The 26,671-nt window shown below is 50.8% G+C and overlaps 10 protein-coding genes across 10 annotated transcripts; 6 read left to right on the plus strand and 4 right to left on the minus strand.

The window, feature by feature from the left end:
• Positions 1-94: 94 nt before the first annotated feature.
• On the minus strand, positions 95-995 carry HO133_005883 (uncharacterized protein; the record flags this gene model as incomplete). Its single annotated transcript, XM_037296788.1, has 6 exons — positions 95-253; positions 352-374; positions 426-596; positions 656-698; positions 756-934; positions 989-995. The coding sequence occupies 6 exons, from the start codon at positions 993-995 to the stop codon at positions 95-97; spliced, it is 582 nt and encodes a 193-aa protein (XP_037147969.1).
• A 623-nt stretch (positions 996-1,618) lies between these two features.
• On the plus strand, positions 1,619-4,574 carry HO133_005884 (uncharacterized protein; the record flags this gene model as incomplete). The annotated part of the gene is made up of 6 exons (XM_037296789.1): positions 1,619-1,873; positions 1,940-3,663; positions 3,760-3,816; positions 4,079-4,226; positions 4,407-4,511; positions 4,563-4,574. 6 exons carry the CDS (start codon positions 1,619-1,621, stop codon positions 4,572-4,574), a joined length of 2,301 nt encoding a protein of 766 aa, XP_037147970.1.
• Positions 4,575-5,407: 833 nt separating this feature from the next.
• On the plus strand, positions 5,408-6,727 carry HO133_005885 (uncharacterized protein; the record flags this gene model as incomplete). The annotated part of the gene is made up of 6 exons (XM_037296790.1): positions 5,408-5,535; positions 5,596-5,744; positions 5,791-5,876; positions 5,929-6,091; positions 6,188-6,326; positions 6,484-6,727. The coding sequence occupies 6 exons, from the start codon at positions 5,408-5,410 to the stop codon at positions 6,725-6,727; spliced, it is 909 nt and encodes a 302-aa protein (XP_037147971.1).
• A 535-nt stretch (positions 6,728-7,262) lies between these two features.
• HO133_005886 (uncharacterized protein) lies at positions 7,263-8,900 on the plus strand (the record flags this gene model as incomplete). The annotated part of the gene is made up of 4 exons (XM_037296791.1): positions 7,263-7,294; positions 7,368-7,399; positions 7,464-7,531; positions 7,593-8,900. 4 exons carry the CDS (start codon positions 7,263-7,265, stop codon positions 8,898-8,900), a joined length of 1,440 nt encoding a protein of 479 aa, XP_037147972.1.
• Positions 8,901-9,551: 651 nt separating this feature from the next.
• On the minus strand, positions 9,552-12,352 carry HO133_005887 (uncharacterized protein; the record flags this gene model as incomplete). The annotated part of the gene is made up of 2 exons (XM_037296792.1): positions 9,552-11,774; positions 12,314-12,352. The coding sequence occupies 2 exons, from the start codon at positions 12,350-12,352 to the stop codon at positions 9,552-9,554; spliced, it is 2,262 nt and encodes a 753-aa protein (XP_037147973.1).
• A 473-nt stretch (positions 12,353-12,825) lies between these two features.
• Positions 12,826-14,356, minus strand: HO133_005888 (uncharacterized protein; the record flags this gene model as incomplete). The annotated part of the gene is made up of 2 exons (XM_037296793.1): positions 12,826-14,273; positions 14,329-14,356. The coding sequence occupies 2 exons, from the start codon at positions 14,354-14,356 to the stop codon at positions 12,826-12,828; spliced, it is 1,476 nt and encodes a 491-aa protein (XP_037147974.1).
• A 2,485-nt stretch (positions 14,357-16,841) lies between these two features.
• Positions 16,842-19,848, plus strand: HO133_005889 (uncharacterized protein; the record flags this gene model as incomplete). Its single annotated transcript, XM_037296794.1, has 6 exons — positions 16,842-16,916; positions 16,968-17,463; positions 17,512-18,720; positions 18,774-18,957; positions 19,008-19,656; positions 19,711-19,848. 6 exons carry the CDS (start codon positions 16,842-16,844, stop codon positions 19,846-19,848), a joined length of 2,751 nt encoding a protein of 916 aa, XP_037147975.1.
• A 417-nt stretch (positions 19,849-20,265) lies between these two features.
• On the plus strand, positions 20,266-21,084 carry HO133_005890 (uncharacterized protein; the record flags this gene model as incomplete). Its single annotated transcript, XM_037296795.1, has 4 exons — positions 20,266-20,286; positions 20,373-20,460; positions 20,530-20,825; positions 20,929-21,084. The coding sequence occupies 4 exons, from the start codon at positions 20,266-20,268 to the stop codon at positions 21,082-21,084; spliced, it is 561 nt and encodes a 186-aa protein (XP_037147976.1).
• Positions 21,085-21,501: 417 nt separating this feature from the next.
• On the plus strand, positions 21,502-23,388 carry HO133_005891 (uncharacterized protein; the record flags this gene model as incomplete). The annotated part of the gene is made up of 1 exon (XM_037296796.1): positions 21,502-23,388. The coding sequence occupies one exon, from the start codon at positions 21,502-21,504 to the stop codon at positions 23,386-23,388; it is 1,887 nt and encodes a 628-aa protein (XP_037147977.1).
• Positions 23,389-23,606: 218 nt separating this feature from the next.
• Positions 23,607-26,545, minus strand: HO133_005892 (uncharacterized protein; the record flags this gene model as incomplete). Its single annotated transcript, XM_037296797.1, has 3 exons — positions 23,607-26,227; positions 26,286-26,347; positions 26,400-26,545. The coding sequence occupies 3 exons, from the start codon at positions 26,543-26,545 to the stop codon at positions 23,607-23,609; spliced, it is 2,829 nt and encodes a 942-aa protein (XP_037147978.1).
• Positions 26,546-26,671: the final 126 nt, after the last annotated feature.

The following is a 26,671-nucleotide window of genomic DNA, read 5'->3' on the forward strand; positions in this document are numbered from 1 at the left end:
CATGTCAGTACAACATGAGAGCAGTACTGGAGAACCATGGATCTACATTTAGGGTGAATATTTACAGAGTGAAGACATTTGGTGACAGCAATTCTTAATCTAATAATTCAACTGGTAATTGAAAGCTCTCTGCGACCTTGCCTTTCCCTTCATCAGCAGAAGCTCTGCTCTGCTGATGCTCCCCTTGCTCATTTCCAGGCTTCTTGTTTCCATCTTGACCTTTGTGAGGATTGGTATCAATCTCCAAAGTGACCTGAGAACCGCATCATTAGCAGAGGTTGATGAGCAAATAACGGATAGAAGAAGCTAGCAGAATACCACTTCATCGTGACTGGTGTAATCTAAACCTACAGGGCCAGAATTCTGTATATCCACTATCATAAACCAGGTAAGCAGTGCACCAGAACGAGTAGTATGGGCAATACCTTCCATCATGGCCTGGAAAACGCCGTTCTTCACCTTTGCAGGCTCATAAAGCTCTTGTACTTTGGCAAAGAATTGATCATACAGCTCTCTAGCTTCCTCACCACCTGCGGCACCATGGAAGTCCGGCTTATTCCCTTTCTTGGTTGATGCCAGCAAGGTGAACTGGGATACTGTATGGACTGAGCCTGAAAAGTCGGTGCCTATATCCACGAAGTTGCTTTTAACGTACCGCAAAGGACCTCCCCTTTGATGTCCTGTACATTTTGCTTCCACTTCGTGTGAGAGAGTCAGCATTTCCATACTCTGGAGGAGTGGTCTTGCACGCATACAGTACCGCCGCTTTCGTCGGGCCACATTTTCAGCTTCAGCACTTTGGCCGCCATAGACTCTACTTCCTTGCGCGTGTCATCCTTAGCAACTGCAGCAAACACCAGTACACCCTTTCCAATCGAGGATACCAAATTCGAATCGACTGTCACCGAAGCCGATGCGACTCGTTGCAAAACAGCTGACCGATTTAGCAATTAGCACAAGATCTAGGAAACCTATTCAGAATACTTACCCTTCATCTTCGCGCCGAATTATCAACGAGCAGATGAAATGAAAGGTTTAAGGTATAGGAGGGAAAAGGTAGAATTAGCAACAGTATCAGCAACAGTGATACATGAAAAGAGCAGTAGAAAGGGGAAAAAAGATCAAAATCATGGGTGAAAAGCGGAGAAGTTCAAAAGCCTCATGGGCTGTTAACTCATTGAGTCAGAATATTTACAGAGGATTCCGTCTCATCTTCCAGACCTTCAAATCCTCGTAGAATGCTGGGTGAAAATGGGCTTTAGGTAATTTCTCAAGAGCTGATGACCTCCAAGACTTCGATAGTTGCGGCCTCACAGCAGTATAAGGTAATCTGCACCCTCTCGCGGCTAGCCTTACGCGCCTTTCGCGATCCTTGGCACCTTCGAGAAAGTGCTTTGAGGTATCTCTAGCAACACCGAGCTGCGTATTCCTACACCATAGCTGTGAAACCTTCATAAGGCGCCCACTTGATGCCTGTCTCACCAAAGCCTCCATTCTACTCTCAAACCCGAAATCACTGCAGCAAGTCAGCTCGAATACGGCTTATTCTCACCTCTCCTTCCAGCCTGGCCAATAACACAGGCAATCTCCTGTTTCCCTCACTCTCAATTCAGCGATCATGGCTCAACGAAAGTTGCAGCAGGAGATTGACAAGACATTCAAGAAAGTTGCTGAGGGAATTGTGGTGTTTGAAGGCATATTCGATAAGATACAACAAGCCACCAACGCCTCGCAGAAGGACAAATTGGAGGATGCTCTCAAGCGCGAGATCAAGAAGCTCCAACGGCATCGAGACCAGATAAAGACGTGGGCCGCCGGAAATGAAATCAAAGACAAGAAGCCGCTCATGGAGCAGCGGAAAGCCATTGAGAACGTAGGTGCTGCTTGTAAAAGCACTTCTCAGAACCATGCCACGTGCTGATTGTGGCTGTTCATGTAGGAGATGGAGAAGTTCAAGGCGGTCGAGAAGGAGATGAAAACCAAGGCCTTTTCGAAGGAAGGACTGCAAGCTACAGCGAAGCTGGATCCTAAAGAGAAGGCGAAATTGGATATGTGCAATTTCCTCCAGAATATGGTTGAAGAGCTGGAGCGACAAATCGAAACGCTCGAAGCCGAAGAGGAAGCTTTACAGGCCACAGTTAAAAAGGGCAAGAAGGACACCGGTAAAGCAGACCGTTTGTCCGAGATATCGAGGACTACGGAGCGGCACAAATATCATCAGGGGAAACTAGAGCTACTGTTACGATCTTTGGAGAATGGCAACGTTGAAACGGAGCAGGTACAAGATTTAGAAGAAAGCATCAAGTACTACGTTGAAGAGAATCAGGCGGTGGACTTTAATGAAGACGACTCAATATACGATGATCTAAATCTCGAGGAAGAGGAGGAAACTTTCGGCCTGAGCAATGATAATGATCGAGTTTCTTCACAAGATACACAATCGATAGCAGATGACATCCCAGAAACCGCGGATGCGCGAGGTCCTGGCACAGGTGCTGGGAAACCGAAATCGACGTCCGTCTCAGAGCCTCAAGGTACGGGTGTCCGAAGACCATCGAACCAATTGAAGTCGCCCTTACCAGCTCTGGCAACACTTCATACCCCCTTAGCAAACGCAACCAACGGTACGGCAAACAACAACATGAAGCCTGCACCTTTACCCACAAGAGCCCCAGGAGAGACGCTAAAGTACGCTTCAGCAGCCGCAGCGGCGGCAGCAAGTGACAAAGCTGCTGTGGGAATAGCACCATTACCTCCACCACCAAGCACGGCCCCAGCGCCAACGCCTAGCGCGCCGCCTGGCCTGTCTGCTTTCCCGTCTACACAAAAGAGCAGTGCAACCACCTCACCCAGCGCAGCACCTTCACTACCGGCGAGCTCTGGTCCCACACCTGCCCAAAAGCCTGCTGTGCCTGTATCAGCAACCTCAGAAACTCCTCCAAGCACACAAACCCAACCAAAATCCCCACCACCTACCCAGCCGAATGCGACTGCTTCGGCCAGCACTCGCAATGTCCCAACTCCATCTGTAGCGGCTGATACCTCTATACACTCGCGGGCTTCGTCAGCTTCGAAGATAGCAGCAGCTGTTCAGTCACCAGCTAACGAAGCTCCTCTTCCAGCGCCACAAGAGACGCACAATACCCTTGTTCAAACCAAACCGCCTGTTCCAGAACAAACAAATGGCGAGCCACCAAGACAAGAAGAGGATGAGTCTGTTTATCACCTGCCAGCAAGCCTACAGGATCTTCTACAGTCATTTGAAATCACAAAGAGCCGAACGCCTGCATCCGACTCACCTTCTGTACAACGGCTGCTTGCAGCGTCTCATGCCAGTCGTCCAGATTATCTGGATGCGGAGAAGCCACGCCACTACCGACCAGACACAAAATATAACACGCCAGCATATTATCCACAGGAGCCATTCCCAAATCTAGACGATCCTAGCTTGTACAGCAAGATCGATACCGACACACTATTCTATCTCTTCTACTATCGTCAAAATACTTACCAACAATACTTGGCGGCCAAGTCGCTCAAAAGTCAAAGTTGGCGGTTTCACAAGCAATACCAAACATGGTTTCAGAGACACGAGGAGCCGAAGACAATCACAGAGGAGTATGAGCAAGGGACTTATCGATTTTTCGATTACGAGAGTACATGGTAAGAATCGTCCCTTATCCTAGCCTTGGCCTCTCGAAGTGACAACAGCCCTCTCCGTTCCTTAGATCCGTTACTGACAGACTTTGCCCCGATCAGGATGAATCGGCGGAAAGCAGACTTCAAGTTTGCCTATAAGTTTTTGGAAGACGATCTGTGACTGCCGAGTATTCAGAGAGACACGAAATCCTTTTAGGTAACTCTGTATATGTGCGATGAGCTCTCTCGCACGTTTGGTGATGGCTCCGGTCTATCGCTACATAGCGTACCTAGGAAATCTAATTGGCAGCATTTGTGATCGTGAAACGTGTCCACTAAGCAATTTTCGTTCTTGCATGTTTGTTGTATCAAAAGAGCGCTGACAAGCACAGCCTTGAGCGCAACCATGGTGAAGAATGAAGGGAGGCTGACTGTGCAGGTACCATTTTCTCCTATGTGGAACATGCTCCTTCAACGTCTCTGGCGCAAGTACTCCACAATACTACCGATCCAAACCCGAGGTCTGCGCCTTGCCCAGGATCGAAAACGGCAAAGTAATGCTCTTCTTCGTCAGCCTTAGCTTGTCGGTAAGTTCTTGTAGGAAAGAAGGCAAACAAGGCTATCGCGCTAAAACCTCATTGCCTCATTCTAGCCTTATGAAAATGCTCGACCTCAATTTTTCACTACCAAAGAATCACACAATACTATGGCTTAATAAGGGAACGTGTGTGCCCCGTCGTGTGCCCGTCATCGCTCCAGGTATCTAGGCTACAATATTCCACCACGATGGCCGCCAAGCTGTTGGCTGGGGCAGTGGGAAAGGTCGTGGCCTGGTGTATGGCGGCTATGGCATTGCGCAGCTTATTGTGGTGGTGGGGACCAGTCTTTCAGATTCTACGGTGCAACGATTGATCGATGAGCAGGTATCTATCTGAGTGCGAAACGGACTGTGCTGCGCTGCGCCCTATTCCCTCAAACGTCATTGCAGCCAAGCACCCCAAGCCCTGGACGGGCCACAGGTAGGGCGAAATGGTAGATATCTATCCTCATCGGCGGGGTTCCACTTGGGGAATAGATATCATGATAATTGAGCGTTGCGCAAGAGTGAGACCTGGATCGTAATGGCAAGGCTATCAGAGTAAGTCACATGCATCGGAACGATCACGTGTTCCAATACACATGGCTTCAAATTCACCGGTCAACGGGAACCATTAACGCACTGCCACAGCTTTGACAGTCATCGCCCTCGTCTGGATTAGATTCCGATGGCCCGGCCGTCCGGTCTTGTTGCCAAAAGTTCCAGGATTTGAAAAGTGAGTCGCGCCGTTGCACTGATCCTGCGAATCTTCACAATACCTTGGGTCCTGCCAGACTCTGCGCCATGCCAATTCCGAAACTTCTGTCAGCAACGGAGCTGGGGAAAATGGGGAAACATACTCTTATGTCACAACGGATCCTGAGGATCGAAGACGAGTGCCTTCTAGAAGCATCATAGCCAACGCCTCACGAAGTCACCATTCCTGCTGCTTACCGTCCAAGTGTTATCCACCAGCCGGCAGTGCTTGTGGTGCTGCGGGCCGCAGCGATGGCGCCGCTGCCAACGAGTTTAAAGAACCCTCAGTGAGCCAGGATTGCAGTGCCCGCGGAGGACTCGACTATCTTCGCGCCCTTCCTGCCAGGCCTGGCAATTGCATTTTGTTCCGACCCTCCAAGGTCATGGCAGCTTCACCAGAATCTCTTGCGAATATCTGGCGCGTTTCAATCTTGAATGGACACCGCAATGTTTTCCTCATCACACCGAAGGGGCACTACACTTTTCTCCGCCCCGGTGAAGATTCGACTTCGCCCTTTGGAATATTCCCTTTCCTTCCGCATAAGTGACAGGAAACCACACCGGTGAGTTTGATACAGGCAAATGGCCCTTCCTTCTAGCGGCGGTTGACACACCGACCATAGGTTTGCTTCACCTTATCAAAGCATACAAGATGTCCATGCATCCCCATACCTTGAACCTTTCCCATACAAACTAATACACACCAAGCTTCGTCACTCATTCTCAACTCGGTCTACTTACTATCAATTTGTGCCTACAATACAGAAGACATGTAAGTCTTTGCCACCAAACGTATGAAAGCATTCTAACGTCTACAGTCATTATCGTAACAAGATTTCGTCTACATTATATATACATCATGTGCTATTCATGTGGTAGCGCGAGTGATCACCCCAATTTCGCTGTAAGGCTTAAATCAATGTGGTATACCTCATTGGACTAACATCAGATTCAAGTATTCATCAGGTCCTCCCAGTTATCAACATCAACAGCAAACCACCCGTGGTTACCAATATCCACATGGGAACCAAAACCTCAGGCCTCCTCCACTCAACACTAGCTATTCATGCTACTCTATGAACCGTACCTCCTCTCACGGCTCAAGCGACTCTGGCTATGGTACGAAAACCCCTTCAGTGGCTAGCCCAAGAACACAACAGAGCTATCCAGTCCAGAGCTACCCAGACCAGAGCTATCCAGTCCAGAGTTACCCAGTCACAAGCCATGTTCCCAGTCGCCAGCTAAGCCAACAGAGTCCGAGCTATTCCTACGACAATCAGCGGAGTCCTGATATTGAGGTTGTTCATGCTGCTCCTGTATCCTCTTCAAGGCACAAGAAGGAGCGCAGGCTTAGGTAAGATATTGCTAGTTTCGTTTGTCTATCCGACACGAATTATTATCCTCCTCACCCCACGTCTCTCGCAAAACCTTGCAGTCTTCTTATTCGCTAACGTCCCATTCAGCACTCCTTCCCCATCCTCGCCTTCCGAATATCACTGTCTATATCCCAGTTGCGGCCACATCAGCTCGCGCGCTCACGACCTCAAACGACACATGACAGTGCACTTCCCTCCTGCCCCGGACGAACTACTCGATTGCCAATATGAATGGTGCGGGCGCACAGGTGCACACGGCTTCAAGAGAGAAGATCACCGCAAGGAGCACTACCGGAAGGTCCACATGAAGGAGAGTGAGTACCCAAAGACGGGCAAAGGAGGAAGGTCAGGAAGGTCGAGCGGGAAGTCTAAGCCGTGATTGGGGCACTGGAGCACTTTTGGGTTGGGTAGGCGTATGGTCTGGTATCAATGCTGTTATGTCGGTTTGGTGATAAAAGGAAAAAGGAGTTATCGTTGTTTTGTGGCCTATATTGTACGAATTACGCTTGTATACCTAGATGTACTTTTGAGGAATTCATTGCGCTCCTTATTATTTTCAACAACCAGTACGAGCCTCTTCCGTTCATCAACGCGAAATATTAGCCTCGATGCTATGCAGATGCTCTCGTATGTTCTCAGTGCTCCTGAAGCTGTTCTCTAGAATTTAGGGTCTCTGGCCTATAGCCCTAAGAGACTGCATCCAATTCCGCAAGCATTGTCGATTCCCTCCCACCTCCATGCCCCGTGTACAGCCTAAACAGCTCACCAATCCACTGCGTACGTCTTGCTTTGCCTCAACATCAAACCTCAAACCCAGTAGCCATACACTTTCTACAAGCGTTGCCCCTGCCCCAATCTCATCTCCGTCCCTCAAACCCCGCCTTCAGAACCGTTGTCTTTCAACATTTCGTACCATGGCGCCTCAATTGGACGGCTACTTTAAGCAGTGAGCTTTTGCCTTTTCACCAACTATTTTCTGGATATAAGAGATCGATACTGATTCTGACGTGCTCTACAAGGGTGGACAAGCTATCAGAATCCTTCATTGAACGTGAGTATCATCAAATCCACAGGTCTTTCCATTTTCCTCCGGGGCCTTGCTTACACCGCTTCAGGTCTCCGCAAAGCAGTAGCCATACCGTCCGTCTCCGCAGATGACGAACGCCGCCCTGATGTCGTCAAGGTCAGCTGCTCATCTCTCACCTTCCGCCTTCAGAAGGTAGCTAAACCTTGCCCAATTACAGATGTCCAAATTCCTCGTCTCTGAACTCACCGCCTTGGGTGCACATGTCGAATCCCGTCCCCTCGGCCTCCAACCCGGCAAAAAGGATCTCCACCTACCTCCTGTCATCGTCGCTCGCTATGGCTCCTCTCCTAACAAACGCACTATTCTCCTCTACGGTCATTACGACGTGCAGCCTGCTTTGAAAGACGATGGCTGGGCTACGGAACCATTTACGCTTACTGTTGACGACAAGGGGAGGATGTACGGGCGTGGTAGCACAGATGATAAGGGTCCTGTCCTAGGGTGGTTGAATGCTATACAAGCACACAAGGAGGCCGGTGTGGAACTGCCAGTAAATCTACTGATGTGCTTTGAGGGCATGGAGGAATATGGATCTGAAGGGCTGGATGATTTTATAGAGAAGGAGGCGACGCCCGGAGGGTTCTTCGAGAAGGCGGATGCGGTCTGCATTAGCGACAATTACTGGCTAGGCACCGAGAAGCCCTGTCTGACATACGGACTCCGAGGCTGCAACTATTACAGCGTCAGCATCAGCGGCCCAGGCCAAGACCTTCACAGCGGTATCTTCGGCGGTTGTGCACAGGAGCCAATGACAGATCTTGTCCGCGTACTTGGGAAGCTGGTCGACACAGACGGCAAGATTCAAATACCGGGCATCAATGAGATGGTTGCTCCCGTGACCGCAGAGGAGAAGTCACTGTATGGAGATATCAGCTACACAATGGACAACCTCTATGAATCCCTGGGCAGCAAGACCGGTATCTTCCCTGACAAAGAGAAGACACTCATGGCGCGTTGGCGTTACCCTTCTCTCAGCGTACACGGAGTCGAAGGGGCCTTCTCTGCCCCTGGAGCCAAGACAGTCATTCCAGCAAAGGTCGTGGGCAAGTTCTCAATAAGAACAGTGCCAGATATGGAATCGGAAAAAGTCGACTCTCACGTCTTCAAATATGTCAAGGACGAATTCGCCAAGCTTGGGAGCAAAAACACTATCGACATCCGCCTGATACATGCGGGTAACTGGTGGGTAGCTTCACCTAAACACTGGAATTACACAGCCGCAGGACGAGCAGTGGAGAAAGTCTTCGGCGTCAAGCCAGACTTGACAAGGGAAGGAGGAAGCATACCGGTGACCCTGACCTTTGAGAAAGCGACCGGCAAGAACGTCTTGCTGCTCCCCATGGGTAGCTCGACGGATGCTGCGCACAGTATCAACGAGAAGTTGGACCGAAGGAATTACATCGAGGGGACAAAGCTCTTGGGTGCATATCTGCACTATGTGGCAGAAGAGGAAATGAAAGCTTAAGGGAGACGCGAAGGATCGACTTTAGCATAGCGGAGATAGTTTTGACGCTACCTATGATTTTATGATATTCCTCCTCCAGCATATCACTACATGCGAACCATTGCGATCTAGCTGTTGAACGCTACAGGGCAGGCAAGGTGCCAGAAAAAGTGGCAGTGGAGATGACACGGGTTCCTAACCGATCAACCGGAGCAATAACATCGACAACGAGCCTTTCCGTCACCGAACGCTCTCCCCGAAGCAATCCTAGCCCGCCGTCAAGAGCGAAAGATTGCCCCAATCGACGTCAGGGCCCAAGAATATTCAGCGTCCCAGATTGCCACCGTTTTCCGGACACCTTGCCCGAGGGAGAACTCTCCGTCCCAAAAGATCGCAGTCGACGAGGTACTTGAAGATGAGAGACAAAAGTTGGACCATGACATTGTACCGCGCAGTCGAAGACCACGAGTAGGAACAAGGCAGGACCGACTTCCTCCTCAAGCCAGATGGAGAGCGATCGAACGTGTAAGGTTCTTCGGCTTGAGACATGTAGTATCACCGTGCGTGCAATGGTGTGAAATCTCAAAAGTCTGTACGAGGTCAAAGTGCCAGCAATGTCCAGCAGACCCCCCTTAAGCCTGGCCGGTCCCGGCCCATTATCCTCTCATACATCTATCCTCCAGCCCGTATCCAATCCTCCACCAACGACCCCTCCACCGCCTTGTTCGCCAAGTGCCTCAAATCCTGCTCCCTCTTCCTCTTCGCCGCCGCGACACGCTCTTTCAGATCCTTCATTTTGGCTCCCGTGTCCAAAATCTCACCGCAGTCAATCTCCGTGTTCACCTTCCCCTCCCTCGTCCGACCCATCGCTTCATACTCTTTCCTCGTGGCCGGGTCGTAGTACGCATGCCTCGCACCGTGCGCCATCAACATATGGGTCCAGAACCCGAGCCGGTCGGCGAACCGCTCGCCCCATGCTTCGCACCCGGGTTCGGGACACCGGTAGACGACGCCCAGGGCCCAGCGCTCCCACTGCAAGGTCCGGGCCCGAAGCCTTCGCCCGTCGACCAGAGCTGCGGCAAAGTTGTGGAGGTTGTCCGCCGTGACTTGGTTTCGGAGGTAGGTGTTGGTTGATGCTTCGATTCGGCCAAAGGTTCGATGGTCTGGACTTTCGGGTTCCCTTCCGTTCACACCGATGTCTTGAAGGTCGGTGCCGGATACGTCGAGTCGGCAGTAGTGGGCGGGGTTGAGGTACCGGGACGAGGTTAGTTGTTCTTCGTGGACCCGTTGGATTTGAGTGCTCATCTGATGTTGCAATTTGTCGGCTCTGGGGTCGACAGGCTGATTGATTGAACCGCCGATGCTCAGTAGATGGATACCGTCCTTTCCAGAGAAGTCATGATTGGGTAATGAGTATATGTCTTCAAGCATTGTGCGAGATATCTCCTTTACCAACGTGTGAGAAATCGTATCTCGGATCGTGCGAGATACCCGGTCTAGCGCCGTGCGAGATACCTCTTCTCGCATCATGCAAGATACCTCTTTTTGCACCATGCCAGATATCTCTTCCAGCACCGTGCGAGATATCTCCTTTACCAACGTGGGAGATACCCCTTTTCGCATTACGCGATATACCTCTTTTTGCACCATGCCGAATATCTCTTCTAGCAACGTGTGAGAAACCTCTTCCCGTACTGTGCGAGATCCCTCGTCTAGTATCGTGGGAGACACCCCTTTTCGCGTCATGCGGGATACCTCTTTTTGAACCATGCCAGAGACCTTTTCTAGCAACGTGCGAGAAATTTCTTTTCGTACCGTGCCAGATAGCTCTTCTAGCAAGGTGTGAGATATTTCTTTTCGTACCGTGCGAGATACCATTGCTAGAACCGTGCGACTTGGGTTGTTGTAAAAGTGCTTGGCGTTGCAGTATGATTCACGAGACCGTTCTGCATCTACACATTGCACAAGAATATCATTGACAAATCTCGGAGGGCTAGGATTGGCGTAAGATCGAAAAGGTTGCAGTTTGGCACCACAGCCACAGACGATTGTACGACATCTGTTAGGGTCTGACTGGAGATGCACCTGATCCTCATTGGGACTTGGGAAATTTGGGACCAGCTTCATTGCCGGGGGATTTGACCGTCGTGGCCCCTTGTGAATGCTTAGGAAGACAGACTTCCGCAATCGATGTTTTGGCAAAGGTGATACGGGCTGTTGCTTGACGACCGTAGCATACATGTCTCTGTATCTCTCCATTGCTTCAGGGACACTCATCCTGTACCTGCCTAACATCATAGCGATCACACCTCCGGTACCTGTACCGGCTATGTAATCGAAGTAATGACAAGGCCAATATTCAGATTTCGGCATGGCATTAGGGGTTGGGGCGGCGCAAATCTCATCGTCTAGAGGTCCAAGAACCGACGAAAAGATGCTGGAAGTTGCCTTCGGGTCGCGTGCTCGCTCAATCTTTCCAACTTCTTCCATGAGTGCCTGCAGTATGACGAGAGAGCTGTATCCTCGGATCCCGCCGCCGTCGATGCTAAGGACGAACTTCTCGATGCTGAGGACGGACTTCATGGCCGATGGGTCATCGTCCGTATCGGTCAGATCATTGGCGTGCGGGAAAGAACTTGGCAAAGGTCTGTCGTCTGGGGTACTCCATTGTGTAGGTTTTTGTGGAAGCACTTCCCTATCCGAGTGAACCGCCTTCTGATCTTCCATACCGCTCCTGGCGTATTGGCTACTGATGCCGATGTAGGAAGCTAGGCGAATGTTAATGATGAGATCTGGAGAAGCTGTTGAGAGTAGATGCTTGCGGCCAGCCGGTGATCGAGGTTGCTTGGGGAGCTTGGGCCGTAGGTTGACGAGTCCTCCAAATAAGGGTCGGACCTATAGATTCGAGCGTTGTGTGTAGCCAGAGGCCGTTTGCACTGGTGCAACAGGAGCTGAGAAGTCGCAGCGACTACGGACTGTTCCCAGCACAGTCGCAATCAGTGGGAAATTGTGGTAAGAAACAATAGCTAGGTGGCACCTGAGGACTGCGTCGTCAAGACGTCGGAGCGCTGTGATCTGAGGCTATAGCAAGATAAGAAAAGGCGAGATAGGCCGTTGTTTCGCAAAGCGTAGTAGCAGCAGAGGACTGTCCGGGAAGAGATTTGGGGCCGTTCAACGGCCTCCTGGCAGTGCAGTGATGGCGAAAAGTTCCCAACAGATGTTGTATTATCCTCCGGATCCGCAGAGCAGCAGTAGACGACGAGGTATATTCAGGAAAGAAAGTAATGCCGCTCTCGAAATTGTTGGTCATGGAAGTCGTCAGAAATCGTGATGCACTGTGAAGGAATGTCTTATTTGTGAGTAGTAGAATCTGGGATCTGGTGAGCATTTATACCGAGGATGTGTGGGGAAGGTGCTGTGGCCAGGCAATTCACGCTTGAAAGTTCAAGGTGTGAAGAATTCGGCGCCGACATTGTGGCAGATGGTCCCATCCACTCACTCGAGCAGATCCACGGAAGATGGAACCAAGGAGGAGTCGATGAGATTGCATCGTATGCATCAGAAACTGTGAGAGATGATGTAAGTAAGTTCTGTGAGGCGAAACAATTGCGATTGCCTCAAAAGTGACCGCCCCAAAGCAATGAAACACAAAGAATCTCAACGCTGAAACGTTGCATAACGAGGATGACTTGTTTGAAAAGTGTCTCAGTTTTGCGATATATAGATCATCCAAAGGCATGACGGCCCTTGAACATGTCCGCAGGACTGTGTAAACATAAAACGCCTCCAAGTCACACCCTAAATATTTTCCGTATCGAAGAAGTCCGCCCCTGGCTGTCACAGCCGTATCCAATACGCCAAACGATTTTGTAGTTGCCTCCCTAGTCGCGACATGAGTTAGAAACGCTGCAAGGTATATAAGAAGAAAGTCGAAAAGTCCAGAATCTCAAGGTGTCCTCGCGGCGTTCGCGTCTGAGAATGGACCTTCCCCCCTAGCATCTCTTCCGGTCCAGGCGGTCATGATGTTTCCCATACTACCCAGACCGCCATGTCTGGGCTCTCTAGAGGCTCGCCTGGTGGCCTCCTCAATTATCTGATTCAGACTTCCGGATCGTTTGTGTTTCTTCTTTTGCTCCTTGCTCACAAAATGGCGGGCTTGGCTGTCTGGTGAAGAGGAAGATGATATCAGGGCTGGGGAATGTCTTAGGTCAGGTGCTGATGATGGAGACCGAACAGGAGGATCTATCGATCTGGATGAGGGCGACGCGGTCTTGGCGAATTGAGGTAGCTTTTCGTGGCCCATCAGACTTTGGTCTGCAGGTGAGTCTTCGTCGCTGCTAGAGGCATCATCAAAGGTTGACGAGTCAGGATTATGCCTAGAACTTGCCACTGAAGCGTGCCGCTCTAATTTGGTCGGAGACCTATTCGATCTGTCACTGGGAACAGGACTAGGGTTTGCGGCAACAGGAATGTTGTTCTGCTGAGATTTTGTGACGTGCACGGCTTTGGGAACACCCAGTCGAGCGACTATCGGGCTAGTGGTGTTCGTCTTTAAAAGGTCGTGCCGCTTGCGATCCATTATGGGAAGAGGCGGAGTGGAGGATCTCGATTCAACAGGGCTATTCTTGCCATTTGACTTGACAGCGACAGGATTTGCTTTACCACAGATAGCCGTTTGAGCAGGTATAGCGTTGACGACAGCACTACCTCGATAAGCCGTCGACTGGAAGCTACCTCGAGGCATGCTTGGGGCTATGCTCGATCTGGCGTAAGACGTCCTATCGACTGTATAGTCTGAATAAGTGGAGTCGCGGAGGTCGCTAGGCATGAAGAAGTGTTGGTCCTGTTGATGAGGCTGTGGAGTCCCTGCCGGAGAGAAGGCTGGTATTGGTGGTACCGGTGGGACAAGGTCTGGTGTGGAAACAACGGATCGGTTGGTGACTCCTGGTATGTAGGCTATTTGGATGACGTTGGAAGCTCTGGTAAGGACGGTCGATGCTATCGAGCGAACTGAATGTACCGAGGCACGAGCATCCCTTTGCATGCCAAATTCGTCTCTACTCTTCTCCGTGGATTCCTCGTCTTGCCAGTCGTTTTCTACAAAACGGACCCTTCTATTCTTGATGCAGAATCTCCACACCAGGAAAGTCATCAAGCATACAACAGCGACACCTCCGATGACGCCTCCTGCTATAGGACCCGCAGCTGGCCCAGAGCTTGATGGCGCTGATGTAGGCTGAGCTACCATTCTCGTGCACATGGTCACAGCACATGAATTGCAGCCTCCAGCGAAAAGAGAACAGACTTCGTTCGAAGCACATGATGGACATGGTGGAGGTTCAGGAGGGCAGGTGGCGCAACGTCGGAAAAGGTGAGGTGCATTGAAATCCACTTCTATATAGAAAGCGTCAGCATTATATCCTGATAGTGACATGTTGTCAGTGCTTACCATATCGGCCGAGACCATGGAGGTCCATCTTTGCGTTGGTGGGAGACGTATAAAGTCGAAAAAGGGAAAGGAGCCCAGGAGGGGCTTGTTATCATCCACGAGGCCTAACAGCCAGTCGTTCCAAGGCAGTCGCTCCGTGGACCAGCAGTCAGGGCTTGAGATGCGTACGGCCGGAATTTGATTAAAAGAGTGTCTGGCCCTGTAGAGGGTGGTTGCAGAAGACTGTCTCGGTATGGTTGGTTGGTTGGTTGGTGAGATTCTTAACGGGAAAGAACAAAGGACTCAGAGGGTGAAAGATTAGTTCGAGATGGTCCCGAACAAAGAATGCGATGACTCCGACGTGATGTAAACGAATGACTGTCAGTTGCCGGCCTACTGCGTTTCCCTTTGCCCTTTTCCCTTGGGCGCTTCGTTATGGTCGAGGTGTTGTGAATTTGATTTGCGGCGTAATTTGACGGGCGCAAGTGAAATAGCCTGATTCAAGGCGGAGCAGCTCCCTTTCTCACTGCGATGGAATTGTTGGACCTTGCATGGCGCGATCTTGGCGGTGTTCAGTCGACAGCGGAGTGTAAGGGTTTTGGCTTGAATGGATGGTGGTAAGTTGATTGTGGCAGGTTGCTGACAGAGCTGGAGGAGTTGGGGCCCTGGGGGAGAGGGGAGGGGATAATCTTAGGACGATCTTTTTGGGACGGGACAAGGGAGCAGACAGCGAGTAGTTTTGATTGGGCGAGAGTTTTACCTTTCAGAGTTTTAGGACTCAATTTGCCATTTTGCCATTTTGCCCTAAATTTGGTGTAAAAGTTAGAGTAAGTAGCTGGTGTAGTAAGGTAATAAACATATGTGGGCTGTGAGCGGAAATTACGAAGTCCTTGCACTAATTATAATGAAGGATAGGTAGATCTTCCTTCCACTTTCCCTCCTACCTCATCTTCATCTTTTTTGTCCCATAAGATAATAATAAGCCTGACAAGAAGCCAACCAAGTCAAATTTCATCCCGCATACATCTTAGCCTTGCTCGTGATTCGGTGCTTAATTCACCGCCTTCTATAAGCGCAACGGTTACGCATATTATAACCGCCCCGATAACGGCTACCATATCAGTTTTCTCCGCACCGATTCACTTACTTTAGGTACTCAAGACGCAGGAATCCCAATCCAGAAGCTATCCAGGATGCTTGAGCGTTACCGTATCATTGCACACGCTCGATCCGCATATGAGGATTTAAGCCGACTCGTTGCATCTCGGGCGATGAGCGTAGACGATCAAAGCAATTGAGTCTCAGTACCATCATATTAAGCGCACCTGAACGACACGTGGGTCTGATCATAACCTGGCTTGAGCTACATCTGCATATCAGACCAGCAATACTCCGTATGCAGGCTTGGCCCAGGAGGCTCAGGTATCGCTTTCTGCAATCTTACGTCCCCTGCATGCGTGCATGAAAAACAGCAGATAATAAAGCTTGTGCATCATCTGGAGTATTCTCGCCGTCCAATCGATTTGATTCTTTACCTTACTCTCAATAGCCTTGGGATTCTACCTAGGCCCTTAGTATTTCCCCAAACGAACAATCAGCTGTAGGGTGCAATTTTGCTCGAAGCGTAGATAGACAACGGGCTCATGAACAACAAAGCCGAGGGTCTAGATTTTGGAGAGGTGGAGGCAAGATAAAGCCTACTATGCCGTACACGATGGCACTGAGAAAGTATACGGCAGGAGAAGCAAGATATAAGGTACTAATCTCATCTATGGCAAACGCTGGCATTTCTTTAGGCGTAGTGAGCCTCGTTACCGAAGCTCTGCAACGACGTGTCAGCACGGCGACTGGGACTCAAAATAACCTATTGAGTCCAGCTGTGAATACCCGGAGGAGTCTTGGACGCAAGCACACAGCCCGTTGGTGGACATGATTCCGTAAAGGAGGCTCGGAACTTCGTGTTGCTAATTTTGGAATTCAGAGACATGAGAGCGCCACAGCAAAATTCTGAGAGGAGAACAAAGAAAAGATACTCAGATATCGGCGGATTGAATAATCGTTCTGCAAGGGTCTTCACTCTGCGTTGACCTTCAGAAAAATTCACTTCTTCAATCTGCAGGAAGCATTGTCGTGTTTCTTGCGTGTCCTCAACTTTCACTGTGCGTGCTGTGGCGGATGTCGGATTTGATTGGTAAAGCCACACCTGGAGAAAACAATCCCGGTCAGCAACAAAGCCAAGCAGACCCCCCCTGATCTCTGCTTTCGTACATTCTTCTACACCAACATCGTTCCAAAAAGTGACAGCGAAAGGCCTCTTGGAAGGTTCGATGATACATGCAAAGACGGCCATACACGCTACTCTCTCTGAGCACTGCATCCTCAAGCCCTGGCGGCTGTAAACAGGTATTGACATTCTACTTCACTCCATCCAAAAACGCTACGCACTCCTAGTTTTGCCCTCCAACGCTTCCATCATCCTTCTACCACAGCGGCCGCCCTCAATTCACTCCTGCTCTCGATCACAATACGCCTGAATGGCCTACCAAGCATCTCCGGGAGCTGGGGGCTATGAAGAGGACCACCGGTTGCACGACCTGCCCTCCGGCAGCGTTAGTATTGTGTCTCCAAGTTTTGCGACCCTTCGCTAACAATCGACACAGCAATATCATCTGCCTCCACACGAGGGTTCTGATGACGAAGATGAACGAGCCCTCTTAGCCCACGGCCAGGGGCCCTTCAATGGGCCATTCGATGAGCCTCACTCCGGGATCGCAACTCCCCCTATCAGACCTGCTTCGAACTACACTCTGACGGAATCATATGTTGGGGATCACAAGTCACAAGCACCTCCTTACAACGGGTATCACGGAGATGGCTACAGCTCGACTCTCGATGACCCCACAGCGGCATTTGGCGTGCCTGGGCGAGCGCCGTCTCCATACGAGAGAAGTGACACCAGCTCCACGGAAGCATGGAGGCAGAGGCAAGCACCTGGAGCAAATGGGTTGAGGCGATACGCGACTCGTAAAGTGAAACTTGTTCAGGGCTCGGTCCTGAGTGTGGACTATCCAGTACCTAGTGCTATCCAGAACGCTATTCAGGCGAAGTACAGGAGTGATCTAGAGGGAGGCAGTGAAGAATTCACACATCTGAGATGTACGCTGAATGTGAGCCCAGGAATATGCTGTCGCTAATTATTTTCAGACACTGCTGCAACTTGCGATCCCAATGAATTCACGCTCAAGAATGGCTATAATCTTAGGCCGGCCATGTACAACCGCCACACCGAACTCCTCATTGCCATCACATACTACAATGAAGACAAAGTATTGACTGCGCGTACCCTTCATGGTGTCATGCAAAATGTCCGCGACATTGTCAACATCAAGAAGACAGAGTTCTGGAATAAGGGAGGCCCTGCTTGGCAAAAGATTGTCGTGTGTCTGGTCTTCGATGGGATCGATCCCTGCGACAAGGAGACTTTGGATGTCCTGGCAACAGTTGGCATCTACCAAGATGGTGTCATGAAGAAAGACGTCGACGGCAAAGAAACCACAGCTCATGTTTTCGAGTACACTACCCAACTTTCGGTCACGCCCAATCAGAAACTTATACAACCCCAGGACGACGGCCCCACTACGCTTCCTCCAGTACAAATGATCTTTTGTCTCAAACAGAAGAATAGCAAGAAAATCAACTCTCATCGATGGCTATTCAACGCTTTTGGTAAGATATTGAACCCGGAAGTCTGCATTCTTCTAGACGCCGGGACAAAGCCAGGGCCAAAATCTCTCCTTGCGCTGTGGGAAGCTTTCTATAATGACAAAGATCTTGGTGGTGCTTGCGGAGAGATCCACGCTATGTTGGGTAAAGGATGGAGAAACCTTCTGAATCCGCTTGTGGCAGCCCAGAACTTTGAGTACAAGATCAGCAATATCCTGGACAAACCGCTGGAAAGCTCCTTTGGGTACGTCAGCGTTCTTCCGGGAGCGTTCTCTGCGTACCGATTCCGTGCTATCATGGGACGCCCTCTCGACCAGTATTTCCATGGTGACCACACCGCCGCAAAGATCAATGCGGGTAAAGGCATTGAGAATATGAACATCTTCAAGAAGAACATGTTCTTGGCCGAGGATCGGATTCTGTGTTTCGAACTTGTCGCCAAAGCCGGATCGAAGTGGCACTTGACCTACGTAAAGGCCTCAAAGGGCGAGACCGACGTTCCTGAAGGTGCTCCAGAGTTCATCGGGCAACGCCGAAGATGGCTCAACGGCTCCTTTGCAGCCAGTATCTACTCACTGATGCATTTCGGAAGGATGTATAAAAGCAGTCATAACATCGTGCGCATGTTCTTTTTTCATATTCAATTGCTATACAACATTTTTTCAGTGTTTCTCTCATGGTTCTCGATCGGTTAGTAATTTTAAGTATCCAACCACGAGTTAGAGATCTAACACATTTTCTAGCTTCGTTCTGGCTCACGACCAGTGTCATCATGGATCTCGTCGGAAAGCCAGGCGCAGCGAACGAAAACAAAGCTTTCCCCTTTGGCAACCATGTTACACCGGTCGTTAATACAGTGCTGCAATATCTCTATCTCGGCTGTGTCCTTCTGCAGTTCATCCTAGCACTGGGGAATCGGCCCAAAGGGTAGGTAAATTTCAATTGCCCTTGCAACACTTCGCTGACAATACATATAGATCGAGATGGACATACATCATGTCTTTCCTAGTCTTCGGTATCATCCAGGTCTATATTGTGATACTGTCAATGTATTTGGTGGTCCGAGCTCTCTCTGGTAACAACGAAACGGAAATCGAGACACACAATGGTCTTGATGAGTTCTTCAAGACTTTCTTTTCCTCGTCGAGTTCAGGCATCATCCTTATTGCTTTGGCAGCTACCTTTGGTTTGTACTTTGTGGCTTCCTTCATATACCTGGATCCGTGGCACATGATCACCTCATTCCCACAGTATCTTTGCCTCATGTCGTCCTACATCAACATCCTCAATGTCTACGCCTTCAGCAATTGGCATGACGTGTCGTGGGGAACCAAAGGTTCTGATAAGGCCGACGTTCTGCCATCAGCTCAAACCACAAAGACAGGAGACGGTAAAGCCGCCATTATCGAAGAGCCCGACAAACCTCAAGCGGATATCGATAGCCAATTCGAGATAACGGTCAAGCGTGCATTGGCCGAATTCCACCCACCGGTGATCATCGAGAAGAAGACCTTGGAGGATTCGTACAAGAGCTTCAGAACAAGATTGGTCACGGCATGGATCTTCTCGAACGCTTTACTTGCTGTTGGTATTACGAGTAACGATTTGACTTCTCTAGGGCTCTCGGTACGATGTCGCGTCCTTTTTTAATGCTTGAATGTTGCTGACGAGAGCTTACAGAACAGTTCAACAGTCAGGACGTCGAATTTCTTCCGAGCCCTGCTCTGGTCCACAGCTGCCCTCTCCGTGATACGCTTCATCGGATGCTGCTGGTTCCTAGGCAAGTCGGGCTTGCTGTGCTGTTTCAACCGGAGGTAGATAGAACATTGTTGATGACTATCGAAGCATTGGTACGCGTGCATATTGGATTACCAGCGGTGCCCTATTGTTGGCTGCATGAGGAATACGGCGTCTGTAAATTGACTTTGCGTGTAATGAAATCCAGACGTCGATATCTATCAAAAGCGATATGGCAATCACGCGAATAGCTGTGTCGACGCTTCAATTTTAGGAAATGCGTTAGGAAATATTTTCTCATCTCGTAGGCATCTTTGAAGCTAGTAGTCAGATCGCGTGGCGGATGGCTTTTCGCGATTAAATACACATTATAGCCTTTGACATATAACCCACCTCCGACAACCTGAACAACTCGTCAACCCTGATACCGGCGTTTCGAGCCTTCCCTTTTTCAACCACGACTCGGACTGGACAGTACACACCTCTACAGTCGCAAGGATGCTCAAAATATGGTCTATGGTGAGTCTCTACATCTACAGACGGACGCTGCGGCCCAGCCTTGGTAAGGATATACCCTGTAGCACCGGCCTGACATATGACCGCAGAAACAACAGCAGCAGAAGGATGCGAATGCTGAGGGAGCGGGGCCAAAGAAGAAGAAGGTGACAGCAGCTCAACTACGAGTACAGAAAGGTACGGCTATGATATGCCCCTTATGCTCGTTCTGTGGAACAACCTGGCTGATCCTCCCCCTACCCTCAGACCTTGCAGAACTCGAAGGCACCCTGGGCCGCACGATGAAAACCTCCTTTCCCAACCCCGACGATATCCTGAACTTCACCCTGACCATCGAGCCGGACGAAGGAATGTACAAAGGCGGCAGCTTCCACTTTAACTTCGCCATCAACCAGAACTTCCCTCACGACCCGCCGAAGGTGAAATGCACGCAGAAGATTTATCATCCAAATATTGATCTGGAGGGCAACGTGTGCTTGAATATCCTGAGGGAGGACTGGAAGCCTGTGTTGAACTTGAATGCTGTTATTGTTGGGTTGCAGGTACGTCTACGTCTGGGGTGGGACAGGTTACAAGGGAATCTGCGAGCACAGAGTAGGGTAAGGGATAGAATATTGGACCATGGCTAATAGCTGTGGTCTACAGTTCCTCTTCCTCGAACCCAACGCTTCGGATCCCTTGAACAAAGAGGCGGCGGAGGACCTGCGGTCGAATCGGGAAGGCTTCAAGAGGAACGTGCGGACATCAATGAGCGGAGGGGCAGTCAAGCATGAAAATTACGAGAGGGTCATTGGCAAGTAGATACGTCTGGGATAGTATTATGACTGGGCGTTAGCGATACCTATGATGGGCGTTTGAGCGGCATATGCATCGATGAGGCTGCAGCGATAGACGTGGATGCTGGTATGGTAATAATTGCTCAGCAGGGTTCTCACTTTTGTAGATATAATAATACCTGCAATGTCTTACATGACGGCCCCCGCTCCTGAAAGTGCAATATTTGGTATCAACCCCAGAGCAAACAATTTGATTAGGGCTCAAGGGCTCCAGGTGTCTCCTAGGCGGAATCGTTCCGTTGGCAAGCTCCGAAGCTTTGCACATTTTTTTGACAGCTGCTTGCTGCAATTAATAACGCGCCAGCATCGGGTATAGAGGCACTGAAATTCTGAATCCCATGTCCAAACCTCTCGTGGGCAAGCAGCTCCTCCAACGCCCACCATGTCTCGCATCTCTGAGCCAATCCACAAGCACGTGCCTGCGTGGAAAAAGCTCGGTCTGAAACTCAAGTATGCCAAAGAAGAGCCTGAAAATACCCAACCTAGCCAAAACGGCACTGTTGACCGCAGGAAGCGCAAGGCACCTGCGGGAGAAGAAGCTGTGGTAGAGGACGCGCCTTTGGAAAGGCCTGCCAAAAAGCTCAAAGAGTCGAAATGGAGAGCAGAAGAGGCCGGAGAAGCGGTCAACGGCAATGGGACGTCTCACGAGGCTCAAGATGAGGATAAGCTTAGGGAGAAGATCAAGAAGTCAAGACCTAGCACCGAGAACTCTGCAGAAACCGTCAATGGCAATTACAAATCTTCCAATGAGCCTACCAACGCTGAAAAACCCTCGAAGAAAACCAAGAAAGCGAAAGCGAAATTGGACGTATCTGCCTTATCAATCAATGGCAAACTTGGTGGTACTCATGAGCAGGAACTCTCGCCTCCACCTGCATTGAAGACTACTCCTGCCTCAAAAGGGAAATCCGTCTCATTCACCCCAGACACTAAGACTAAAGACGGTGACAGTGTCAAAGGCCTCTACAAAGCCTGGATTGCAAAGCAGATAGCTACCGATCCTTCATTCGACCCTTCGACTGTCAGTCCAGCGCTCAGGTCAATCGTACCTTCAGTTGTCCCTACACCAGAGTCGGCTTCACCTTTCGTATCCACTTCAACCTCAAATTCAGAATCAATCTCTAAAGACAAAAAGAAACCCACAAAGAAACCCAAACCCAGACTTTCCAAGACCCCATCAGGCCCTGGTCCCTCACGTTTCGATCCCGTACTCACCTACCTCACCACCCACCACACATCCCCTCAAACCTGGAAGTTTTCCAAACTTCACCAAAATCAAATCCTCAAACACCTCTTCTCCCTCACACATATCCCTTCATATTACGACTCCGCCCTCCTCCCCTACATCGGCGGCCTCAAAGGCACCACAGCGCGCTCACGAATTCGAAAAGAAGCGCTCGCAATCTGTGGAGAGGACGAGAAGTGGCTAGCATCTGAGCCTTCGGAAACCGAAAGGATGGATAACGAGACGGTTGCGCAATGCAACGCGCGCCGTCGTCGTGATTATGAAGCCGCGGTTGCTAGAATCAAACAGGCATTGAAAGAAAAAGAAGAAGAGCGCGAAGAGCGCGACTGGGAACTCTTAGGCGACAAAGAAGAATGGGAGGAGCGGATCCGCAAGAGAAGGAGGGCGGAGATCGTTTTGTGGAATGTCGGAAGGGAGGAAGAAGCTGCAGAGAATGAAAGTGTTGCAGTAACGCAGCAGAATACTTCTGGAGGCAACGGTGGACGTCAAACAAACTCTGGATTTGAGCAAATCGCGCAGGCCGCACGGGATCCCGGACCTGCACCAAGAGTGGGAAGAGGAGTCGGAATGGGGATGGGTGGGGTCGAAGTGATTGATGCAGGAGGCATCGCGAGGGCTAGCCGGGGGAAGAAGGTGGTTTTTGGCGAGGATGGGGCTGCGCAGGCTGCTGGGACGGACAGGGTGAATGGATTTGGCGGTGCAAATGGTGTCGGACGGGCTGATGGAGCCAGCGGAGTCCATGGGGTTCAGACGCCCGATGTCGGCAATGGTGCCCGTGGCATGAAGCCAAAAAGAAAGCGCAAGCACAAGAGGAGGACGGGAGTGCCGGATGATGACGAAAGCAGCAGCGAGAGCAGCAGCAGCAGCAGTGAGGGCAGTGACGAGGAAGAGAAGGCGCAGAAGACGGGGTCGTTGTCGAAGAAGAAGAAGAAGGATGGCGCTGAAGAGTCCAGGGACGTTGAGACGTCAAGTTCCGGATCCGTCTCCGGCACGAGCTCGAGCGGAGACTCGGATTCGGACTGAAACGGGTCGGATGTGCATCGTGACCGGTGGAAGAGCAAGGGCCGCATAGCTCGGTGCATACGTTTGGGAAAAGATCGTGTGGCAACAAGTGGTCCCATATCAGATTTACACACCGGTCATGAGGCATGACATGGCACTGCCGAATGCAGACCCTAAGCTTCCAGAGCCACGGGTAACGCTGACGATTGCGTCCAGGCATAACAACCCCCCCACCTCGACTACTTCGCAGGCACCCTCGTCCCCTTCTCCGCCCCCTTCGCCGCCGCAGCGAAAGATCCTCCACCCTCTTTGCCCTTGCCCTTCTCCTCCGCATTCTCCCGCCTCCCCGCCTCCGCCTGCCCCGGCGTCTTCTTCTCCCCCCTGTGCCCCTCCCTCCTCCTCTTCCGCGGCGCGTAGACGTCGTTGAAATTCATCACCACGGCCAAGAACTTCATGTCCACGTCCGGCTGCACCAGCAGATCCCCCAGCAAATTGTTGACCCTCGTCTTGAAATCCGCACTCAGATCCTGCAAGCGCTTGCGAATGGCAGGCAGCATGGCGTCGTCTCCGCCGCTTGCGGTGAGGCCGAGGGCGGCGACGGGGAAGGGGCAGTCGGCACGGTCCGCTTGCTGTGCTGCTCTGTTGGCTGTGATGGGGGAGGCGAGCTCCTCGTCGTCTTTTTCGGTCAGGCCCCATTTGCCCTGCGCGGTCCGCGTCTCGATCTTCGCGGCCAGTTCCTGCCGGCGGGTGAATTCGGCGACGGAGAAGGAGTAGAGGCCATCTACTGCGTCTTTATACGCCAGCATGATTTTCAGTAGTTCGTGTAATTGGGCCGTGAAGAGGTCTTCGCGGTGGCCGGTGACGCTGTTGTGACGGACGGAGCCAAGGAGACCTTTGTGCGTGATGGCTTTCAAGTATTTAGTATGTGCTTCTATTAGATCGTCGAGTGTGCAATCTTGTTTGTGGATTGCTGCGTGCAATTGGTCCCAAGATGCTTCGATGACTTCAAAGAGGATGTAGTACTGCAGCTGATTAACGAAATGGATCATCTCTGCTATACAACATCTTGCTGTTTTCCAATCTCTGCTCATCTTCGCATCGACGACTGCCAGGACGCCACGAGCGCCCGTCATGCAGCGTCGCCAAGTGCTGCCAAGTGCGAATTCCACTCGTTTGACGCGCCAAAGGAGATTGAAGATTTTGAGATACTGCCGGTTCGCCCAGGGAGTTATGATGACGTCTACTGGGGCGTCGACTTTGTATTCGAGAGTAAAGACATCCCAGCCTGTGTCTCCCTTTTCCATTTCTGTAAGGCGGGCGTCGAGGCGGCGGAGGATGTCCGGGGAGTCGAATTGGGCGTTGGAGCCCCGGATCGCGTGTTCTAGTTGAGCTGTGAGGGTGTGGCGGTATTGAGAGCCGGCTGGGCTGTCGAGGTTTGTTGAGAGGGACTCCATGAGGAGAGCGATGAAATCGCCTTGGCCGAGGAGGAGGTATCGTTTCAAGGCGTTCAGATGTTCAAAAAGTCGGAATTTGTTGTCCATGAGGTATATCAGCCGGGCCATGGTGGCCTTGTATGCTTTATCGATCGATGTTTCCAATGTAGCGGTATCGCCGTACCGCAGCTCTTTTGAGGCTTCTTTGCAGTATGCTTCTACCCAAGCAGAGTCGCCGCAGCCGTAGCGGATGAAGTTCAAGCTCTTTCCTATGAGGAAGACCTTCTTCGCAAAATCCTCGGTGACAATACTGGGTATCATCGTCTCATCCAACTTGTATTTCTCTTCCCACACACTAGTCGCAGGAGCTCTTCGAGGGTCCTCCCCCTGTTCATGAGCATCCTGCTCGGTAACAAAGAACTCGTGATAAGGATCAGAAAGCTCTCCGTCATATATCCATTGTCGTAGCATGTCGTAGAAAGGTCGTGTCACATGAGAAAGCATCCGCTCTGCAAAAGCGCCCACAAAAGGATCGCCGTGATGCGTAGAGAAGGAATGAATCATCGAGATCAGTTGGCCTCCCTTCCTGCTCTTGGCCTCTTCGACCATAAGACTCATCAATCGTAAACCCATCGTAGCTTCTCTCGTCCAAACAACACATCTCTTCAGCGTAACACCAGCTTTCCCAACTCGGCCTTGCTGCTCATTATTGTCCAGAGATATTATCGCTCGCCGTATTTCGCCCTCCAATGTCGAGATCAAGCCGAGATAAGAACGTAGTTCTTTGCCAATTGCAGACCGCAAGCTCTGGCCTATCAGCCCTTCGTCTCGTGAATCTACGAAGGCTGAGAGACTTCGGTATAGTAACGACGGTTCGGCCAAAGTATGTAGAAGGGATATGATCGGTATCGGTAGATTTCGTGGGAGATCGAGAGTGGTCAAAGACGTAAAGGGCAGATTGGTAGACGATAAGCCTTGGAGGGTGTAAGGGAGGTCGCGCAGTAGAGCAGACTCGGATGGGCCCATCGAATGGCTTTTTTCTATCTCGGGACCGCTTTCTTCAACCTTCTCAGTCTTCCGGCTCGGCCTCTGGTAGCCCCTCCGCTCAGCAGGTCCCGCATTGTTCGACCTGCTTGTTGACCCGCTCTCACGCAATGGTGGCGGCAGCCTCGGAAGCCCAGCCGTCGCAAACGCATCCTCGTACACCTGCTGATCCTGACCATCGTCATGCCTTCCCATCCCCGTGTCCCGACTTTTGGGACGCAGGTCGTCCAAAGTGGGCCCTCCACCATCTGGATCTGAATCTGCCAATTGATGTAAAAGGTATAGTATTGACCATTTCTGCGACAACACCGGCTGTGTGAGGAGTCGAGCATAGAGATTCGAAAATTGAACTTCTTTGTCCGGAGAGTCGTTGTCGCGGCGTACTTCAAAATGGGTCAGCCTGCTTGTGTCAAGGCGGGGCATTGGAGGGGAGGAGCTTACATTTCTTCCTGATCAGCTCAGCGGCATGATTGACGTCTGAGACTACCGCAGGGCTGCCCTGACTACAAAGGAAAAGTCAGTCAATATTTGTACGGTCATTCGCGGGTAACGCACTTGTCAATGATATTCCTAGCCAGCTCCAAGGCATCGTCGTGTCTTTCGTCTGCCGCAGCTTCATCTTCGTCCAGTAGGGCGGGGACTAATATATCCACGAGAGACGACAACGCGTCATCAAGGCGCTGAGCTTTCTCATCACCCATATGCGCATTCTCTGGAATCAATCTTCAGGTAGTGTTCGGCGCGCAAAGGTCTGAAGTAAAGAACGTGATTGTAAATACTCGCTAGATGCTCGACCGAAGATCTCCCGGATGCTCTGCAGCTCGCAA

The sequence above is a fragment of the Letharia lupina genome (genome assembly GCF_014066315.1).
Source record: "Letharia lupina isolate WasteWater1 chromosome Unknown contig_22, whole genome shotgun sequence".
NCBI classification, from domain to species: Eukaryota; Fungi; Ascomycota; class Lecanoromycetes; order Lecanorales; family Parmeliaceae; genus Letharia; species Letharia lupina.